The sequence below is a fragment of the Colletotrichum scovillei genome (assembly GCF_011075155.1).
Source record: "Colletotrichum scovillei strain TJNH1 chromosome Unknown Contig00011, whole genome shotgun sequence".
Lineage (NCBI taxonomy): Eukaryota > Fungi > Ascomycota > Sordariomycetes > Glomerellales > Glomerellaceae > Colletotrichum > Colletotrichum scovillei.
In genome coordinates this window covers 52,478-70,473 of record NW_023336269.1, presented here as the reverse complement: position 1 = coordinate 70,473, position 17,996 = coordinate 52,478, and the positions used below count along the sequence as shown (strand labels likewise).

Below are 17,996 nucleotides of genomic sequence, written 5' to 3'. Positions count from 1 at the left end.
GGACGGCATTTCTGGGAGAGAATGACCTCGGCGAAAAGTGTTACTGGGTGTTAGGTAGATGGTGTAAGAGAGCGTCGTTGGCTAACAGAAGATATCCTCCACGCTACTGCACCCCAGACTCCGTGGGGACCCCCATTACTCGGGTGCTCAACTCCTACTGGCCAGCTCTGTGGCCGAGATGCCTCGGTCCAATTGACTCCCCCACAGCCACTGGTCTGGGCTGGAACACAACGCCTGGGGAAAGACCCGAGCCCCGACACGATTGCCGGCAGCTAAGCCGTCATGAACCATGTCTACTTGACTACTTGACGCTGCTTGGCCCCCCTCCTTTCAATAACTGTCGACCAAACTCTCGAGCTTATTTTCCTCTTCACTTCACTTCTTCTCTGTCCTCGTTCTTCCATTGTTCCTTGAAGAGAAAAACAGCCAAGCCGTCGTCGTAATACTTCCACAATATCATCAGACATCATGGCTCTCGAGAGAATCGGATCCATTGTGAAGCACCTGGCACCAGGTAGCGCCCTCAACCAGATGTACGTACGGTCCTTTTCACGCACATGTGATTGCGCGTCTCCGATTCGTAGCATCACCGCCCATAGCGGACGAACCAAGCAGCTGACATTGCTTCCCCTCACAGCACCTCCAAGAACCCCGATGATATCGTTATTACGTTAGCCGTCCGCACGCCTTTGGCCAAGGCCAAGAAGGGCGGCTTCAAGGACACGACCCTCGAGTACATGGTGTACGCCCTCCTCAAGGAGGTCCGCAAACGATCAAACATTGACCCCGCCCTGGTCGAGGATATCTGCATGGGAAATGTGCGTAGCCACGCAACCAGTCTCCCCATACCCCAAGCAGACAAACTCGCTGACTCTTGTGATCATTACAGGTCTCTGATGGCAAGGCCGCCTACAAGCTCCGCGCCGCTGCCCTGGCAGCAGGCTTCCCCAACACCGCCGGCGCCTCCTCCGTAAACCGCTTCTGCTCCTCAGGCCTCAAGGCCACCGCCGACATCGCCCACGCCATCAGCAACGGCTCCATCGAGGTCGGCATTGGCATGGGCGCCGAACAAATGACCATTGGCGGCGACGCCCTCGACCAGCCCTTTGACGAGGCCGTCGTCTCCCAGTCCCAGGAGTCGGCTGACTGCATGCAGCCCATGGGCTGGACCTCGGAGAACGTCTCGCGCGACTTCAACCTCAGCCGTGAGGAGCTCGACAAGTACGCCGCCGAGAGTTTCCAGAGGGCCGAGAGGGCGCAGAACGCCGGCTGGTTCGACGACGAGATTGTGCCCATCAAGACGAAGCTTGTCGGCCCCGACGGCGACGTCAAGGAGGTTACTCTTACCCGCGACGAGGGCATCCGCCCCGGAACAACGGCCGAGAGCTTGGGCAAGATTCGCTCCGCGTTCCCGCAGTGGGGTCCCACCACCACCGGAGGCAACGCCAGTCAGGTCACTGACGGAGGTGAGTCTACAACTACTAGTGAAATAGTCCATTCTGAAAACCGTGCTAATCCTTTTGTGCAGCCGCCGCCGTCCTCCTGATGAAGCGCTCCACGGCTATCAAGCTCGGCCAGCCCATCATCGCCAAGTACGTCGGCTCCACCGTCGCCGGCCTGGCCCCGCGCATCATGGGCATCGGCCCGTCCGTCGCCATCCCCAAGCTGCTCGCCCAGCACAACCTCTCCCTCGCCGACATTGACGTCGTCGAGATCAACGAGGCCTTCTCCAGCATGGCCGTCTACTGCCGCGACAAGCTCGCTCTCGACTGGGCCAAGATGAACCCCCGCGGAGGTGCCGTCGCCCTCGGCCACCCGCTCGGCGCCACGGGCGCGAGACAGATTGTTACCGGTCTGAGCGAGCTGCGCAGGACAAAGAAGAAGATTTTGTTGACGAGCATGTGTATTGGTACGGGACAGGGTATGGCTGGTTTGTTTGTCAATGAGGCTGCGTAAAGCAGAATGCAGGAAATTTGTTGATAGTTGTTGGGAAATAAGCATCAAGAATGTGAATGATTGTACGATCACTGCGCTCCCGAGTTTATGGGTATTGTTTAGTGTCATGGCTGAAGTTTGAAAAGTCTTGGTGAGGAGCTGTGGTGAATTTGAATGCAAATAGTATGAGGCTCAGATGAAAAGGCCATCCATATTCATCACGTCAGTGAAACAAACATACACATCACTTCACAGCCAGGCTAGAAGAGGCTTGGAAACAACCGCGCCGCTTTTTGTATAAAATTTCTATAAACATATCCATAACGTAGTCGTTGCGAACCATTAAGCATAAAGTACGCTTCGTAAGACGAACAGATATCCTGCAAGAACTGAAAGTCGGGACGCCTTTTCTCGCTCCAAAATGCTGATAACCAAAAACAAAACCGCATTCTACCATACGTACAAACCAACCCCGCGCACTTGACGATAAGGATTGACTGACTTGCGCCTCTTTTGTCTTAAGCATTCGCAACTTCGCTGATGCTAGTCTCGTACTCGGTCAGCTTCAAGGCTTCCTGGACATCCGTCACGAAGTGTGACTCTCCACCGACCAGATCTATGATGCCTGCCTGTCTCAAGAGTCTCCAGATGTGATGACGCGGGTTCGTAGGGCCGCGACTGAAGAACACTCTGACACCACGCTCTCTATACCCGCTGACAATCTCCAACAACACCTGCGTACCCGATCCGTCTAGTGAGGTGACACCGTGGATATCGAAAATGACATTCTTGTTGTGTTGCTCGCCGCGCAGTCTCGGCAGCGCAGGGTGCGCCATGCTCGTGCCGTAAAGCTCCAGTCTACGAAGACGTGCCTTGAGCTCTCCAGTGTTGGCAAAAGTCAAAGGTTCGGGAATCTTGACAATCAGGCAGCCTTCGACAAACTCTAGCCTGTCGGGGTTGAGCTCGGCGTTCTCGAAGCGCTGCGTGCCGGGAATGCGTCCCAGAATCTGAATGCGGGGCCGAGTCGAGTGCTTGATGACCTGAAGCAGAGACAGACCAACGCCGATAGCCATGCCGAGGGTGAGCGAGTAGAAAATTGTCGACACGAAGATGATGAGCATCAATCCCAGTTCGGTCCAGCCTCGAATCTTGAAGAAGAAGGCAATGTCGTGCGGAGCCTCCTCGAGGAGGGACCAGGCGACAACGGTAATCATGGATGACAGGACAGGTTTCTGAGAAAATGTTAGATGATGGACCTGCTTTTGGGAAGTGACAACTTACGGGAAGGTAGTAAAAGTACGGCAACAGGAAGAAGACGGCAAGAAGCGTAATCAAGCTGAGGAAGATGGAGCTCATTGGCGTCTTGCCGCCGGTCTGCTTGTTCAGTTTGCTCCTACCATATCCGCCAAACGCGGGTAAGCTCATGAAGCAAGCTCCAACAATGTTGGCGGCGCCCAGAGCAACAAGTTCTCTGTTGGGGCTCAGCTGAATCCCGTGGGGGCTATCGGAGCTGCTCAAGCTTTTCGCGGCAACGGATGATTCAAAGAATCCCAGAAGCGCAATTAGGAAGGATGTGCCCATTGCTTCACGAACATGCTCCATGTGAGAAGTCTGGAAGGGCCATCTGAATTGGAAAAGATGACCCGAAGCGGCCTTAACCGGCCCGAGAATCTCAACTCCCTTGCTCTCCCAGTCGAAGTGCCAAGAGAGAATTGCGGCAATGACGACAACGAAGAAACGATCAGGAATGTACGCAACCCCGGGGTACTTGGGCACCATGTGTTTCTTGAGCTCTCTCATAGTCATCATGATTACGAAGCTGACTCCGGCCACAATGAAGGTAAGCTTGTGAACATGGTCGAATGAGCTAAAGATGAACTCTAGCTTGTCCATGCTGCTTCCATGGCCCACGCCCATTTCTGCCGCGTACTTGGCAAGACCAAGCTCGGGGATAGACTGGTCAACCGCAATAACAAAGCCAATTGCAGAGATGAAACCGCGCAGGAACGGCTTGCTGAGAACGCTGTCGAGGAAGCCCAGGCGGGCCAGACCCGCAAGAAAGACAGTAGCACCAGCCATACCCGCAACAACACCACAGATCTTAGCTTGGACCTCTGCATTGTACTCATCGCTCTTGTCATGGTCAATGCTGCCTCTGACCACAGACCCGACCAGCAAAGAACCAGCAGCTTCCGGGCCAACTACCATCTGGGGTGCGCTGCCGAAAACGGCGTATACGAACGGGTTGAAGACGAAGGCATACAGTCCATTGATCGGAGGGACATGTGCGAGGTTGTCGGCGAGAGACAAAGCCATAGGGAGGTAGAGGGAGGCGAGCGTCAAAGCTGCAACAAGGTCTCCCTTCAGATACGACCATTGGTACTGCGGCAGCCAAGTCAAGAGAGGGATGTAATACGAAAGGTACCTGGGAAACAAGCAAAGTTAGCAAGCAAAGCAGATTTGAGCGGCAAAAAACTCGGGATCAAGGTCCTGCTCACATCCAAACGGTATCCTTGAAGCCAGCCTGCTCTGCCAAAGTTCTCGAGGAGTGCATCTTCCTGCTCTTGATCTTCCTGACAAATCGCTTCCTCCAGTGGTCGTCGCCCGTGATTGCGGTCAGCATAGGGTCCAAGATTGGGATCTCGGACGCCGAGGAGGATGCTCTGTCAAATTCGGGATCCATGCTACCAGCAGGGCTGGCGGGTCGCGGCGAGAATGTACCATTCGGGTAGCTGTTAGCTGGCGGGTGGTCGATGAGAACATTTTGCAAGAGGCTCGTCGACTCGCTCGGGGGAAATGTGTTGGGTCGGTTGAGGCTGGAACCGGCGCGAGGAGGATCGCGAGTTTCGTTGTCGTGAGGAAGAGGGGTTGCTAGCGGAGTGGCATCCTCGCGAGTGCTCAGGTATTCAGACTCGCCGCCGAGAGAGCTTGGGGATTGGATGGGAGAGCCCATGGTGTAGCTCTGGCGCAAACCGCTGGGATTCGCTGGGCGATGTGTTGTCTGTGTTGTTTGCGTTGTTTGCGTTGTTTGCGAAGAAGGACTGCGACTCGGTTGTGGTCGGCTACCTGACATTTTTTCGTGCCCCCAAACAAGATGACGTTACAGGTTCATGCAGCGAGGGGCGGCAGAGAGGGTGGAAGAGAGGAAGAGCGCTGGAGAGATGCTCGGATGAGATTGGCGGGGGTGAGCTTAAGCGAGACTGGATCTTGGGATTTAGATCGATATGGAGATCCTCTGGGACTATGCGTATGGGTATACACAGGGCGCAACACTGATCTCGTTGATGTTGTTGTTTTGATGTGACGAGAGGTTGCAGTCGTCTCGAGTTTACTGTGTAGGTAGGTCGCAAATGTTGCCGGCGGGTAGAGACGGAAGGAGGAGATTCGGGACGGAAAAGACGGTGATGGGGATAGAAATGCCGAGTATCAGTTTGTTGGAGCAATGCCAGGCTGAACCATGATAGGAAAATTTGTCACAGCAAGGCTGACTCGTTGGTCAAACAATTGCGACGAGAGAGATTGGAGGTGCTGTGGCTCGCAACCTTTGAAGAGGCGGGCGAGCGTATTGGGGCCGGTGGTGGTGCCGAGCCGGTGCTGGATCTGTGGTTTGTGGACTGGGAGCTAGCCTCTAGGTAACTACTCGTAGTAAGGTAGCACCAAAGGGCTCCAAAGGCAAAGGGTCGCTTGGGAACGAGGGAACGAGAGAAGGAAATGGTCGGTGAATGTTTTCTGCAAGGATTAGGATTCCAGTTCCGCAATTGCCCCAAGGTCCAAGGATCGGAGTGACATCAATGCGTTGGGGCTCTTCAAAGTTGTGTGTCAGCGGAACTCGATTCGACGATACAACCTTCCCACCTTCCCTACCTTACTGTATCCGTACGGTCTACGGGCAGAACCGAGCGGGATGTTTCTGTCTGCAGTTACGTACTGACTGCCATGTTCATTCCCGGCCCAGGAACGCCAGCGGTCAGTGGCATCCAGTGGCATCCTTCCGCTGAGAGGGAATGCCGTAATACGGTGAGGACGGCATACCGGCAAAACCATCCCGCGGCAAACAACAATGCTAGTCCTGATTTGGCTGCAGCTTGCTCACCGCCTGGGATACCTACCTTGAGTGCCCAAGTGGTGACTGATTACGTAAGGTCAAAGCCAAGCTCTTGTACCCCGCTGGTCCACTCATTGCCCTCGGCCCCTCCTTCTGCTCCTGCACATCTTCAGTGCCAATGCGGTGCTTCCCGCCTGTTGTCTCCAGAACTTCAGCCGATCGGCAAAAGAGAAGCTGTGGCTCGTGCGCGGTGTATATCATCTGTGGCTGGTGCTGCTCTCACCTCATGTGGCTGGACTGAAGCTCCCTCTTGAGTCTTACTGTGAAATGCCCAAGGTGACATGAGCAGATCCCCCACCATAGAGACGCAACCATTGCATCAAATCATCCTATCACATCTCGCGCCCTTGAATCTCATGATACTCGTCATGAGCACTACCATCATGACCTGCTTACCATCGCCTAACTGGCACGGCCATCACTCACTCATCCTACACGACCTCAGCTGAGCTTCTCATTCCCACTCCCGAGATTCTTCAACCGTTGATGCACCCAGACACCATGTCGTTGACCAAGACCACTCTTGTGTTTGCGCAACGCACGATCCCGCTCGAGTGCGATGTGTATTCCTCTGCTGAATACCCACTCATAGCTCCCGTCTTCCTGTACTTCCACTCAGGTGGCCTCGTGAGCGGTTCCAGGGAATGTGTTCCGCCTTGGCTTGTACAGGTGAGCCCTTCATCTTCATGGACAACTACCGTGCTTCCTCATCCGCCAAAGGTAGCTGACCTTACCGCCTTAGGTCTGCTTCAAGAATCAATGGACTCTCATCAGTGCGAGCTATCGAATGCTTCCACAGGCCAAGGCTTCAGGTCTGCTCCAAGATGCCACTGACGCTTACTCCTTTGCACTGCGCTGGGCAATCACAAATGAACTTGCCTCAAATCGAAAAGTGATTGTAGGTGGATCAAGTGCGGGTAAGAGGCTCTTCACTACGTCGCCTCAAACCTTCTTTGAGGCCCTGACTTGAGTCCTAGGTTTCTTCATCGCCTCTCTGACGGCTCACCACCTCCACCCGACTCCCCTTGCTCTGTTATCAATCACCGGCATCACTACTTTTCGTCATCCATTCTTCAGTTCTTCAGTCTTACTTACACCGGAACCCATAACCGAAGCACAAATGAGCCACCACTTATCCGCACCGGTATCCATAGGAGTGACATCCGCAAATAATCCACAGGTCTTCCATGTTGAGAAGATCCTTCCTGATGGCGCCAAGAATACCGCATTTGTATTGCCTCCACTCCCCATCTCAGATGATGGCAACTGCGATGAGTTCCCCCGAGGATGTCTCTATGACTACTACCTTTACCGCAACGAGTTTCTCAATCTTGTGGGTGAAGTTGACCCAGGCTACGAATGGGCCCAAGGTGAGATGGGAGAGAGCAGAGCTGCGGCGTGGCCACCCACGACCATCATACAGGGTGACGCTGATGAAGATGTTGACCTCTGTGTGAGCACTCACATGGTTCATTGTCTCGGCGAGAGCAAGGTGAAGCTCTTCCTTGCTAAGGGACAGCCCCACCTTTACGAAGCGACGAGGTTCATTGAAGACGATGTGAGTGGGATGGATGCTGTTAGACAGGCGGTATCAAATCTGGAGGCCGACGTTACTCGTGCCCTTGCCTGACAGATACCGTCTCACTGGATTCGGACGAGGTTGAACCAAGTACAAGCTGTGGGAGAGGGGGTGTTGTTCCAAACTGAGATGGCCTGGTGGGCACGTAGCAATCGAGGGTTTCCTCGCCGACTGCCTGATCGCACGATGGCGCAGTATAATGTATTTGCTGCTGACCAAGGGTCAACAATGTTTTCCTATCTACCTCGACCTCCACTTCGCAACGGAAGAAGAGGCTAGCCCCGGCCGTCCTTGCGAAGTAATGTGGAAGTTTGTCTTACTAGTCATAACAAATAGCCTGCAACCCCAAACTGTGAGCACTCATGCGGCCTTCACTTAGAGAACCCCAAAGTCTCCGACGGCCCCGACCTGAATTAAAGGTCCTCAATTCAGGGGCCCCAAATCATCACTTTGATTTCATGCACGAATCTAGCTCTCATCACCCTAGTTGGGGACGCTTGCAGATCCTTAAACCAAACCAACATGACGGCGTCGCGTTGTCATTGGCTGGTCCCCACAGAGCACACATGTGCCGCATTAATGTCACGTCCGCCCTGGGCGCTTCCGGTGCCAATCCCCGCTCTCCCGGGGGCCGTTTCCCGTCACTATCACACTCAGGTCCATCACGTAAACTCCTTTGCCCAACAGCATCGCGAGACCGCCCCCGATCAACTTCACATATCGAGTCCGCTATGCCCGCAATGCGGTCGCAATGCGGGGCCCTCTGATAAAACATCGGGGGCCATGGCTTTGTCAAACATCTCAGAGCGAATCACTTGGCGTTTTTGGACCCCGCGCTCATCACCGAGCTGATTTCTCGTAAGTTCGACTGATTCAGGCACGGCCATTGGTAGCAAACATCAAGTTGCAGGGAATGAATCACACGCAGCGATTCGGCGCAACCCATCCCTTCACTCCTTTTGCCTTTGTCCATGAGGGCATTTGTTTGCTAGTCATTATGTGAATATAAGAGAGCCTTTTCCCATGTTGTTTACCCTCGTTTCGATCTTCGGAGTATCATCAATCAATTCTCGCTCCTGCTTCAATAACCAAGTCAAATAAAGCTCAAATCAAAGCCAAGACCGACGAACGTCTTTTCAACACAGCAACCTCGCGACAGGAAATTTCGACCCATTCAATTACATCACAATGCACATCTCAGCCAAGTCCATACTTGGCCTCGTCACCTTTGGCTTGCTCTCAGTAGCAAATGCATCGGTACAGGATTCTCAGCTCATGGTCCCTCGCACATTCACCAACGCCGATGGCACTACTTCAACAATACGCATGAACCGCAACATCAAGTTCACCCAGGGATCAGAAGGCACACGGCCAGTTCGTCTATCAAAAAGATTCCCCTTCTCTTCCGGAAGAGACGAGTGGTGCGGAGAGATGGCCGAGGACCCGGCGACAGATTTCTCAGCTTCCGCTCCGCTGGCAGCAGACTGCCAGGCACTCGCCAGCTCTCTCAGCAGTCAGAATGGATTTTGGACTTTGCAGCCCGGAGACTTCTCTTCCAATGGATGGGCTACTGTAGTGAGCTCTGGAACTTGCAGCTTTGCCGTCAGATATGCCGACTCTGGCAGCGCGGCTAGCCCTATGAACGTTGGCACGAACGATATTCGCTTCTACACGACGAGATATGGTGTCATGGCACAGAATGGGAAGCTTGGATTGCAAGGGACTGTGCAGTGTTACAACAGCCAGAAAATGCTGTTTGTTACTTGGGGTTTAATTCACAGCTGAGTCGAAGTAGCAAGCAAGGTGCCGAAGTAGACAAACTCCTACCCTACGAAGGGGGGAATCGACCATGACGTAGCCGCAGGTTGATAGTAGTAATTTCAAATAGTTGAAATGGATGATTTCACTCATTCTGGAGGCAAACTTGTTGTGTTTGGTTATTTCCCATAAAGCACCTTGCCTCATCGAGTATCTACTTGCGCGAGTACCACTTTGTCTTCCCATCCTAGAGTTCAAGGACTTTGACTAACTTTGCTTCGATGATTAATGAGGAATACGACATGACTTCCGCTTCCCAGATGCACCATCGCTTTTCAAACAATCCAGGCAGTTAAACACCCGTCTTTGCTGGATGATCTTGTCCGCCTCCTTTTCAACCTCATACGACAAGTTGCGGTTGGCGTACTTGTTTGAGCGACAGCCACAAACCCCAACCTCCCGTATGCACGAGAAATCCATCATCGTGATCTTGGGAAGATCAACTGCCGTGTTGAGTAGGTTGCAGAATTTGTGAGTCGCGAAGTCGATGTCTTTTGGCAGAATGTTGGACTTTCGGAGAGTCTCGATATACGACGCCAGTGCTTTGGCGGATCTCACACAAGGATTTTGAGAAATGTCCCACGTCCAAGTCATGGGGCTAACGAGACCCTTGTAGAATGAGTTGCAGCATTCGTGTCTTTTCGCCTCCAAACATCCTGAATAATCAACGTCAAGATGATCCTTCACATGAGCCCCGTGAACAAAGTTACTTACGGATGATGTCATTCTTCAGCAGAGGATGATCTGCTAATACCTTGACTTGCTCCGAGCCTCTCGAAATTGGTCCTTCGTGGTGGAGGAAGATTCTCCACGATAACTCTGAGAATTCGAGGGGGAGGTCTATGACATATGAAAAGACCAGGAGGTGGCAAAGGTCTGCCATTGGCGGCACATTTTCATCGTAGTCTGAGAGCCAATCCCTGATCCATACCATTCCGCAGTACTTGAGTGCCCCAGTGCATTCGTACTTGTCGCTCACGAAAGCAAGCCGCGCCAGACCGACTGGTTTTGGTCTCTCGGTAACATAGGCGTTGTGAAGAATCTGGCTCAGAATAGACATTGCCTCGGCATCGTCATCCGGGAGATCAAGGCTGTAAGGAAGTGAGAGTCCGGTGCTCTTGGCCAATTCTGTGCCCTCTTTGAATTTGCCTCCCAGCATTACCTTGAAGACTGGCGAGTTCAGCATCAGAACCTTCGAAGATACCCTTACTTCCTTGTTTTGTAATTGCTCGTATTCCAGGAGCTTCGCATCGGCGTCTACACCATCTTCGCCATCTTCGGCAACATCGGCATCGTCTACGCCCAGCCGGCTGAGCACAAGAATGAGATCTCCATCTTTGTCGATTTCGCGGCGGATGGACATATTGGAGTGCATACGCGGATCTTCGTCTAAGTCTGAAGATCACGAAGTAACCCACGCAACGGTTTGCACCAAGTCATTCATTTTCTCGATGTCATGCCTCAACGTGAAGTCCCAGAAGGTTTCAGATCTAATCTTTAAACTTTGCTATGTCAGCATAGGTTGCCCACGTGCGTAGCTAGGATCACGGTCTGTGGACGAGTCTGAAACGAGAAATCTGCCCGGAGCTGGGGCTCAGTCTCCCACCATCCTAGCAAAGCACCTTAATGGTCCTATGAAATTTCCAAAGGCTATCAGGTTCATGCAATTGTTCTCGTCATTAAACATAGTAGTTGGGCACAAACCGAAAGGTGCCAGGTTAAGGAAAAGAAGCAAGGATTGGATTACTCACAACAGCATGGTGAGCAGCTGAGACACTAGTCAACGGTAAGGTCAGATGACACATGTCATCTAAAATGATTTATATATAGAAACCAAGCTTGAAATAAGGGTCATATCACGCTCTAATTTCTGTAACATTCAAGTCTCACCGCAAGCGTTGGCACATGTGACATACGCGCAATATTGTCGGACACAACGCGTCTTGGACGCGCATACGGTTAAACAAGCGGAAGAAACGATCATTGATTAGAGGTCGTCATATGAAGTGGCCCTTTTTTGACACGAGTCACTGCAATAGCGCGAAAAGACACTGAGAGTGACATCAGAGTGTATTGTAAGGTATCTGAGCTAGTTCAAAGTGTGAATAGTTCAACGTTCCAAGAGACCGACATCAGCGAGTCCTTCTAATGCCCTAATCTCACGCGGCGCCGAGTTGCTTAGATATAGGCGGCGCGCATGTTTGTTTCAAAGTGGTTGTCGTTGAACGGACAGTTTGCCTTCTTGAAGTCTCCCTTGTTCAGAGCGCTTTGGACGATAGGCTCCATGGCATCCCAATCCCAGATCCAGTATGTTCGGCCCACGGTGTTCGTAAACTGCAACTCATGGTCCAAACCACCCTGGGTGTAATATTCGACTTTGACGTTGTTGCTGCTCCTTTGAGGGTTGCTGGTCAACTTGAACTTGCCATGTCCAGAACAGGCGCCACCCGTGATGGTAGCAGTATTGACTGAAGCAGAATCAAGCCAGACGACCGAAGTCTCCCAGTCGTGACGGTGTCCGCCTACGACATTTCCATCGGCTGGCTGATCCTTGGGCCAGTACCAAGCATACATGATGCCGAATTTTCCATTCAGAGTCATGGAACGGGCGTAGGTTTGCCCTTTGTTGCCGTCCTTACATCCTCCCGAGGTAGTTCCAGTATCCTGCAAGCCGCCGCTTCCCTCTATGTCAGTATAACTGAAACTACAAAACCTTTGGCGAAAACAACGTACCTGATCTGGTTGTTCTTGTTCACAGCGGGATAGGGCTGGCAGCCATGGGCAATGTGCAGCAGCGGCTGAAACTTCTTGATGACATTTCCATTGGGGCCAAGAGTATCGACCACAGGATTGAGAGAGTCGTGGGCGACAGTTCCCGGAGCAGGCCAGTCACAAAGACCACTGCCAACAAGAGCAAGAAGGGAGATAATGATGTTAGGTTGCATTTTGAAATACAGGCGCATGCGTTTGCAAGATCAGTGTTGGTAAGAGTTCAAGTAAGTTTGTTGTGTTGGACGAGTGGACCGATGAGTGTCTGCACATGAAATGCTGCTAGATGTCAGGCGAGCGACCGGTCATCTTATGTAGACGTCGAGCTGCGCCCAATATCTTCTTTTCCTGTAACTCACCTTCGGAGTCGAAAAGTTCCTCAAATCCGACGAAGTACCGCGGTCCCGACGGACTTGACTAACATACGAGATAACTCAATCTTCTCAATTGCTAGTCTGTATCGTACGATGCTATCATCTCAGAGAACCATATTGTGGACCAGATAGACAGACGGCCCGAAATATCTAAGACGCCTTCCTGTCACTATCACGAAAGAAAGTCTTATCACGAAAAAGATTTCATTCGGCTTTGTTTCGGGTCTACAGAAGGGTCTCCTGAGGTGGATCCGGGAGGCTTCACCTGAATGATGCTATAATAAGGGGCTCCAATGTCACGATGGAAGTTCCCTACCTTATTCAAACCTTTCCCGCCGTCACTCACCGTGTTAAATCGATAAGCTTGAACGCAGTCTCTTGATTTGGGTGGAGGCTCGGATCGTGACTCCTTTTTCAGCATGATCCGATGCATGGAACTTTTTACTAAGCCTCTGCTTGACCTTTTGCTCTTGCAGGGTTCTGCGAATAAAGCCATGAGAGGACGTTTGCACTGTTTTCGAATAACTTGCTGAGGTTTCGCTGCCGATGATTTCGCAGTTGGTTTAAAGCATATTACGAAGCTTCTTTTTGGCACTTCCATCTGATTATCTCTACTCCAGATCCATATGCCACCTGAGTCTAGTTGAAGAATCAAGGGCTTGCTTCTCTTAAGTCGACAGAGCTATCGCCGTCTTGGAAAACATCTCAACTTGAGGTGTTCTAGGAATCAGCCGCTAGACTGAGTCGTAGATAAAGAAAATCGGAACTTTCAACGGGGACCTGTCTAAAACGGTATGTGTGTGGGTAATTGCTCAAAAGCTTCTACTAAAGCGTAAATAAACCATGTTCCACGTCTCCATTCGTTAAATTTGGATTCAGGGTTGACCTTGGCTTATCCACATGTTCCAATCATGCTGTATCAACACTGATGAACCTGTTTTGGTGATTGACGGTCGGATGAAACGGATCATCCTAATCTGTACCCTGATGTATTGTCAGGTGTGCTCGAAGAGAATGCGCTCGGGAATCTGTAGGAGCCGGAGGATGTACATTTCTTCCTTTGCGGCATATCAGACTTTGCTGTCTAATATGGAAAAGGCCCGATCAGGTTGGATCAAAATACGACATCGGCTTTCGGATCCGCAACTCGCCGTAGATGCCTCCACAGACAAGAAATGACCTCAGCTACAAGTTCGTGATGTGAGATGCATGCACTACGTTGGTATCGGGTCAGAGATGGCCGCGAGCTAGCTGTCATCGCACGAGCATTCGCCGCAGATGCAGACCTAGCCAGCCCCCATACGTCAGCGTGAAAGATTGCGATGGCGCGATCGCGTATTGATCATGGAGGTGAACTCCCAAGGGCTGCACTACTAGTGGAAACAGTGCTTCGTCAGTTTCCCACGGACAATGGATGTTTATGGAGTCGATATCGCATAGGACAGCTCGGCCGAGGTCATTCAGGCTAGCATCTATGACGTTGGTCCCCTATATAGTATGTATGTAGGCCTTGGGTTCCATGTGTGCGATTGAAAGGAAGCAACGGGATACGCTGAGAGGGAAACCGCTCGAAAATCATTCAAAGTCTGATTGTTGCGCTGCAACTCCCAGTCGCAATGCTTTGATGCATCTAGACTCTGTCGAAAAACTCCTCACTTGGAATTATACGTGTACAAATCACCTTGAACATTCTTAAGCATCAGTTTCGAGTGTAGGGCTTGGAAATTCGGCATTAACGAATGGCCAATTACTCTTGAGGATAACTACTCTCTCCAAGTCATTGAAAGAAGGTTCCTAGACAACTCTGCTCCTTAGAACCAAGGTTTTCTTTCCTTCTTCTTTTTCTTTCCATTCTCTAAAAAGTTCCTTATCTACGCAAATACTTCAATTCGCGATGCTTTGTGCTGTCGTCACACATTCTACCGAACGGGACCAATATCCCGCGTATGGAAGCAGGATGTGCGCGATATGCGGGGTTTCGAGGAAGCGATTAGCAGTAGGGCAGGTTGGCCGGCCGGACAGTCTTAGTGACGGAGGGCTGCAGGCCCCGGACGGATGGAATCCCTACCTGTTGTCAAGTGCGTGACTGGATTGGTGCATATTTGTAGAAATTGGCCGAGATATGCAGTCTTCGCTCGATGTTGGCAATCTTCCAATGTAAATCCCCAAGATCTATTGACGAGCTGGTAGATGATTGAAGCGCCATCTTCGTAATCTCGGGGTAACAAATGGACTTCGGCACATCATCGATGGCGAGAGCAGGCGCTAGCAGGAGCAACTGAGTGCGTCGCAGCTGCTGATGATGAGGGACGAATCGTGGATGAAGCGATACTCACCAGACTTGAAAGTGATATAAATCCCAGTCGACATTTGACCAATGCCGCTAAGTCATACAGAAGCCACAAGAACTCGATGCTCGAGATTACCATATCATGGCTTCAATCGCTCCAACGACTTTCAATCTGCTCTTCATCCTACTTTTTGGATTCATCAATGTCACCAAAGCCGCCGGAGTTGCAGTCACTGATGTCCTAGGACGACCTCAATGTACTGTATTTGCCAAAGGCGACCAAGTCAGCGACGTGGACAATATCTTAGAAGCTTTCAATATCTGCGGGACATCTGGAACCATCATTTTTCCTGAGGATGAGAACTACTGGATTGATCGAAAACTCAACCCCCTCGTCCGCGACGTGAACATCCAATGGCGGGGAGAATGGACTGTAAGAAGATACCACCTAAGTCCGAGTTCATCATTTCCGTCCACAGCTGACCTTGATAGTTTTCGGACAACATTACTTTCTGGAGATCCGATGGGTATTTTATCTTCTTTCAAAATCACCGCGCTAGCTTCGTGCTGTCAGGGGATGGCATCCATATCAATGGTCATGGAACTGGCGGCATCCACGGAAACGGAGATGCATGGTATACGGCTGAAAAGGGTACGACAGTTGAAGGCCGCCCAATGGTATTGACTTCACATTTACCACGATCATCATTGGATCAGGTACCTAACTTAGCTAATGTTTCTCGTTAGCCATTCGTGCTCTGGAACGTCAGCGATGTGACAGTCAAGAATTTCTACATCAAGCAGCCACCGTTCTGGGCCTACAACATCATGAACGGAACGGACATGTATTTCGAAAATATCTCTGTCAATGCTACTTCTACAAAAGCACCCTCGAGATATAATTGGGTTCAAAACACGGATGGCTTTGGTAGGTGGCGATTATGCCGAGATGGCCCGAGTGAATTACTGACGAGAATTATGCAGACACAATGGATGTAAAGAATGTTCGCGTCAAGGGCTTCAATTACACCGGCGGAGATGACTGCGTTGCCATCAAACCCCGCTCGTACAACGTAACTTTGGAAGGCGTCACCTGCAACGGTGGTAACGGCATTGCGATTGGAAGCTTAGGTCAGTATCTCGAGGACTCAAGCGTGGAGGATATCGTCATGGACGACTTAACGGTGAGCACGACATGCCTATAGCCCTCTCAAACTGCATGACTAAAGCAAAGCCTCAGCTCAAACGGGGACCGGTGGATTTGCGCTACGGAATCTATCTCAAAACATGGATCGGCGAACTTGTGCCTCAAGATGGTTATGAAAGCGCAGGAGAATCCCGTGGCGGTGGCTGGGGCCGAATTCACAACGTGATCTTCTCAAACATTCAGTATGAGAAGGTTAATAATGCCCCTTCTTTTTACCAAAACAATGGTGATAACGGGTCATTCGCCGGGACCAGTAACATGGAAATATCCAATGTCGTCTTCGCCAACATCACCGGGACGCTCTCTGGAGCAACCAACCGAGTCAGCCTGACTTGTAGCCAGAGGTTTCCTTGTCACGACATCAGTTTTCGGAATGTTGATCTGATTGCTGGCAATGGCACAACTACTAGCTGTACAGGCCGGTGGACTTTGGCCGATACTGTAACCGGACTGCCGGGGTGTTGAGAGAGAGGACTGTGGACCATGCTGTCTCGGGTGACGTCAATATCATACTGTACGTGGCTCAGGTATGTTCTGAAGCTCCTTTGATCATATCCTATCAAAAGTAAGTAGTGCCCTTTGCCAAATTGGCTTAATCAGGCGGATTCCATATTCCTTGTCGAAGCCCTACGATCTATGTGGTAACATCGCTGTCATTATCGAACAAACCATAATACAACCCTAATTAATTCATAACCGCTGAGTGTCTGAGGGTATCTAAAAAGCTCGCATCGCAGTCCGTTATCCACGCCTGATTAGTGCGTACTTTTCCTCCTAGTTCCATCGGCTAGAGGTTCCTCGGGAGTGTCATCTAGTGATTTCCTCCTGAATACATCTCGTACGCTATGGACGAGACTTAACCCTCTGCGTGACGAGTCTGACGACGAAGTACTCCAAACACTGCTTCGTCGCCGCACTCCTACAGATGGCTCCTCTTCAACTAGTCTGGCATCTGCGTAATGACCTGGGGAGGTGCATGTCAGCGAAGGGTAGTAGTCATCACGAACCAGGAGAGAAGCCCACGTATGTTACCAGCTCCACCTCTCCCAAAGGACACTCGTCGGCCACTCTTGATGTTCAACTCATTCATTGCAGGTGATTTTTATGTGAGAGGTGATTATTGGGAGCTCGGATTCGGCGTCGCACCGTTTCAAGAGAGCTGCGGGGCCTGCCTCTACTTATCCCCCATAAATCCCCAGATCATCCTCATCCTCGAAAAGCTGAACCCATTTCGGCGATCCATCCAGATAAGCAACAAACCCCCAATTGGCTTCCCCAAGTTCCAAACCCCCACAATCGGATCTGAATGCCGCGTTTTGTGATGCGGGTGGTGTGGGATCTCCGCAAAGCTTGGTCCTTTAGCGCCATGATCTACACCTTCAAGATAGTAAATCGCGATGTGACTGGCGGCCGCTGGCTCCATCGAACCAGGGACGGAAAGGAAGTCTCACACGTTCTGTTAATGATGTCATGAATAGCTGATGCAGAAAATAATAGAACGACCTGGGCTTGGTGTCGTTGGACTAGCCCGTTCGGCGACGGGCGTTTCACTTGTGGCTCTGTCAAGGCTTTTGTGGCTAATCCGTGGAACGGGAGCAATTGGTGGGGTTGACGGGATTTGGGGTTCGTGCGTCCAAGTTGCGGGCAGTATCCTCCGTCTTCCCATAATACCGCATGGTTGCTATGGTTCTAACGGCTCGGCCTGCTCTATTGTATTTAGCAAGAAGCATGCTCGTGAGTGAAGCACAAATGGGCCTATACAGGAAGTGATCTGTCAAGAGAAAGGTCGCCTCATCTCGAATTCGTTCTATTGATCTACCTCTCAACGACCGAAAGACGAGAATTATCGCTATGCCTTCGCTGAGTGTGCCAAAGGTATTGGCTTAGAGGATCAAAGGCAGTTAGGTTTGGGACCTTGA

At 51.3% G+C, this 17,996-nt stretch overlaps 7 protein-coding genes across 7 annotated transcripts; 4 read left to right on the top strand and 3 right to left on the bottom strand.

The window, feature by feature from the left end:
- Nucleotides 1–255: 255 nt before the first annotated feature.
- Nucleotides 256–1,956, top strand: HER10_EVM0002996 (acetyl-CoA acetyltransferase; the record flags this gene model as incomplete). Its single annotated transcript, XM_035472686.1, has 4 exons — nt 256–533; nt 638–818; nt 890–1,466; nt 1,529–1,956. The coding sequence occupies exons 1-4, from the start codon at nt 469–471 to the stop codon at nt 1,954–1,956; spliced, it is 1,251 nt and encodes a 416-aa protein (XP_035326662.1). The 5' UTR covers nt 256–468.
- Nucleotides 1,957–2,222: 266 nt separating this feature from the next.
- HER10_EVM0011181 (sulfate permease) lies at nt 2,223–5,806 on the bottom strand. The gene is made up of 3 exons (XM_035480619.1): nt 4,434–5,806; nt 3,217–4,360; nt 2,223–3,167 (listed from the first exon to the last, which is right to left on the bottom strand). The coding sequence occupies exons 1-3, from the start codon at nt 5,006–5,008 to the stop codon at nt 2,454–2,456; spliced, it is 2,433 nt and encodes an 810-aa protein (XP_035327287.1). The 5' UTR covers nt 5,009–5,806; the 3' UTR covers nt 2,223–2,453.
- Nucleotides 5,807–6,393: 587 nt separating this feature from the next.
- On the top strand, nt 6,394–7,976 carry HER10_EVM0001412 (uncharacterized protein). Its single transcript, XM_035471160.1, has 3 exons — nt 6,394–6,709; nt 6,783–6,957; nt 7,018–7,976. Exons 1-3 carry the CDS (start codon nt 6,527–6,529, stop codon nt 7,668–7,670), a joined length of 1,011 nt encoding a protein of 336 aa, XP_035326538.1. The 5' UTR covers nt 6,394–6,526; the 3' UTR covers nt 7,671–7,976.
- A 308-nt stretch (nt 7,977–8,284) lies between these two features.
- HER10_EVM0010106 (uncharacterized protein) lies at nt 8,285–9,536 on the top strand. The gene has a single exon (XM_035479576.1). It carries the CDS (start codon nt 8,808–8,810, stop codon nt 9,402–9,404), a length of 597 nt encoding a protein of 198 aa, XP_035327208.1. The 5' UTR covers nt 8,285–8,807; the 3' UTR covers nt 9,405–9,536.
- Nucleotides 9,537–10,143: 607 nt separating this feature from the next.
- HER10_EVM0004622 (uncharacterized protein) lies at nt 10,144–10,800 on the bottom strand (the record flags this gene model as incomplete). Its single annotated transcript, XM_035474258.1, has 1 exon — nt 10,144–10,800. The coding sequence occupies one exon, from the start codon at nt 10,798–10,800 to the stop codon at nt 10,144–10,146; it is 657 nt and encodes a 218-aa protein (XP_035326794.1).
- Nucleotides 10,801–11,615: 815 nt separating this feature from the next.
- HER10_EVM0004928 (necrosis- and ethylene-inducing protein and ethylene inducing peptide) lies at nt 11,616–12,445 on the bottom strand (the record flags this gene model as incomplete). The annotated part of the gene is made up of 2 exons (XM_035474555.1): nt 12,171–12,445; nt 11,616–12,114 (listed from the first exon to the last, which is right to left on the bottom strand). The coding sequence occupies exons 1-2, from the start codon at nt 12,398–12,400 to the stop codon at nt 11,616–11,618; spliced, it is 729 nt and encodes a 242-aa protein (XP_035326818.1). The 5' UTR covers nt 12,401–12,445.
- A 2,567-nt stretch (nt 12,446–15,012) lies between these two features.
- HER10_EVM0007010 (extracellular exo-polygalacturonase) lies at nt 15,013–16,542 on the top strand (the record flags this gene model as incomplete). Its single annotated transcript, XM_035476577.1, has 5 exons — nt 15,013–15,303; nt 15,363–15,548; nt 15,618–15,798; nt 15,855–16,054; nt 16,111–16,542. The coding sequence occupies 5 exons, from the start codon at nt 15,013–15,015 to the stop codon at nt 16,540–16,542; spliced, it is 1,290 nt and encodes a 429-aa protein (XP_035326954.1).
- Between the last annotated feature and the right edge of the window lie 1,454 nt (nt 16,543–17,996).

Excerpts from the sequence above, each read along its gene's own strand:
- HER10_EVM0001412 (XM_035471160.1), top strand. The coding sequence starts at position 6,527 with ATGCACCCAGACACCATGTCGTTGACCAAGACCACTCTTGTGTTTGCG. Across the intron at positions 6,710-6,782 it reads TTCCGCCTTGGCTTGTACAG|GTCTGCTTCAAGAATCAATG; the intron begins GTGAGCCCTTCA and ends TTACCGCCTTAG. Across the intron at positions 6,958-7,017 it reads TGTAGGTGGATCAAGTGCGG|GTTTCTTCATCGCCTCTCTG; the intron begins GTAAGAGGCTCT and ends CTTGAGTCCTAG.
- HER10_EVM0011181 (XM_035480619.1), bottom strand. The coding sequence starts at position 5,008 with ATGTCAGGTAGCCGACCACAACCGAGTCGCAGTCCTTCTTCGCAAACA. Across the intron at positions 4,361-4,433 it reads TTCAAGGATACCGTTTGGAT|GTACCTTTCGTATTACATCC; the intron begins GTGAGCAGGACC and ends CTTGTTTCCCAG. Across the intron at positions 3,168-3,216 it reads CGTACTTTTACTACCTTCCC|AAACCTGTCCTGTCATCCAT; the intron begins GTAAGTTGTCAC and ends ACATTTTCTCAG.
- HER10_EVM0010106 (XM_035479576.1), top strand. The coding sequence starts at position 8,808 with ATGCACATCTCAGCCAAGTCCATACTTGGCCTCGTCACCTTTGGCTTG.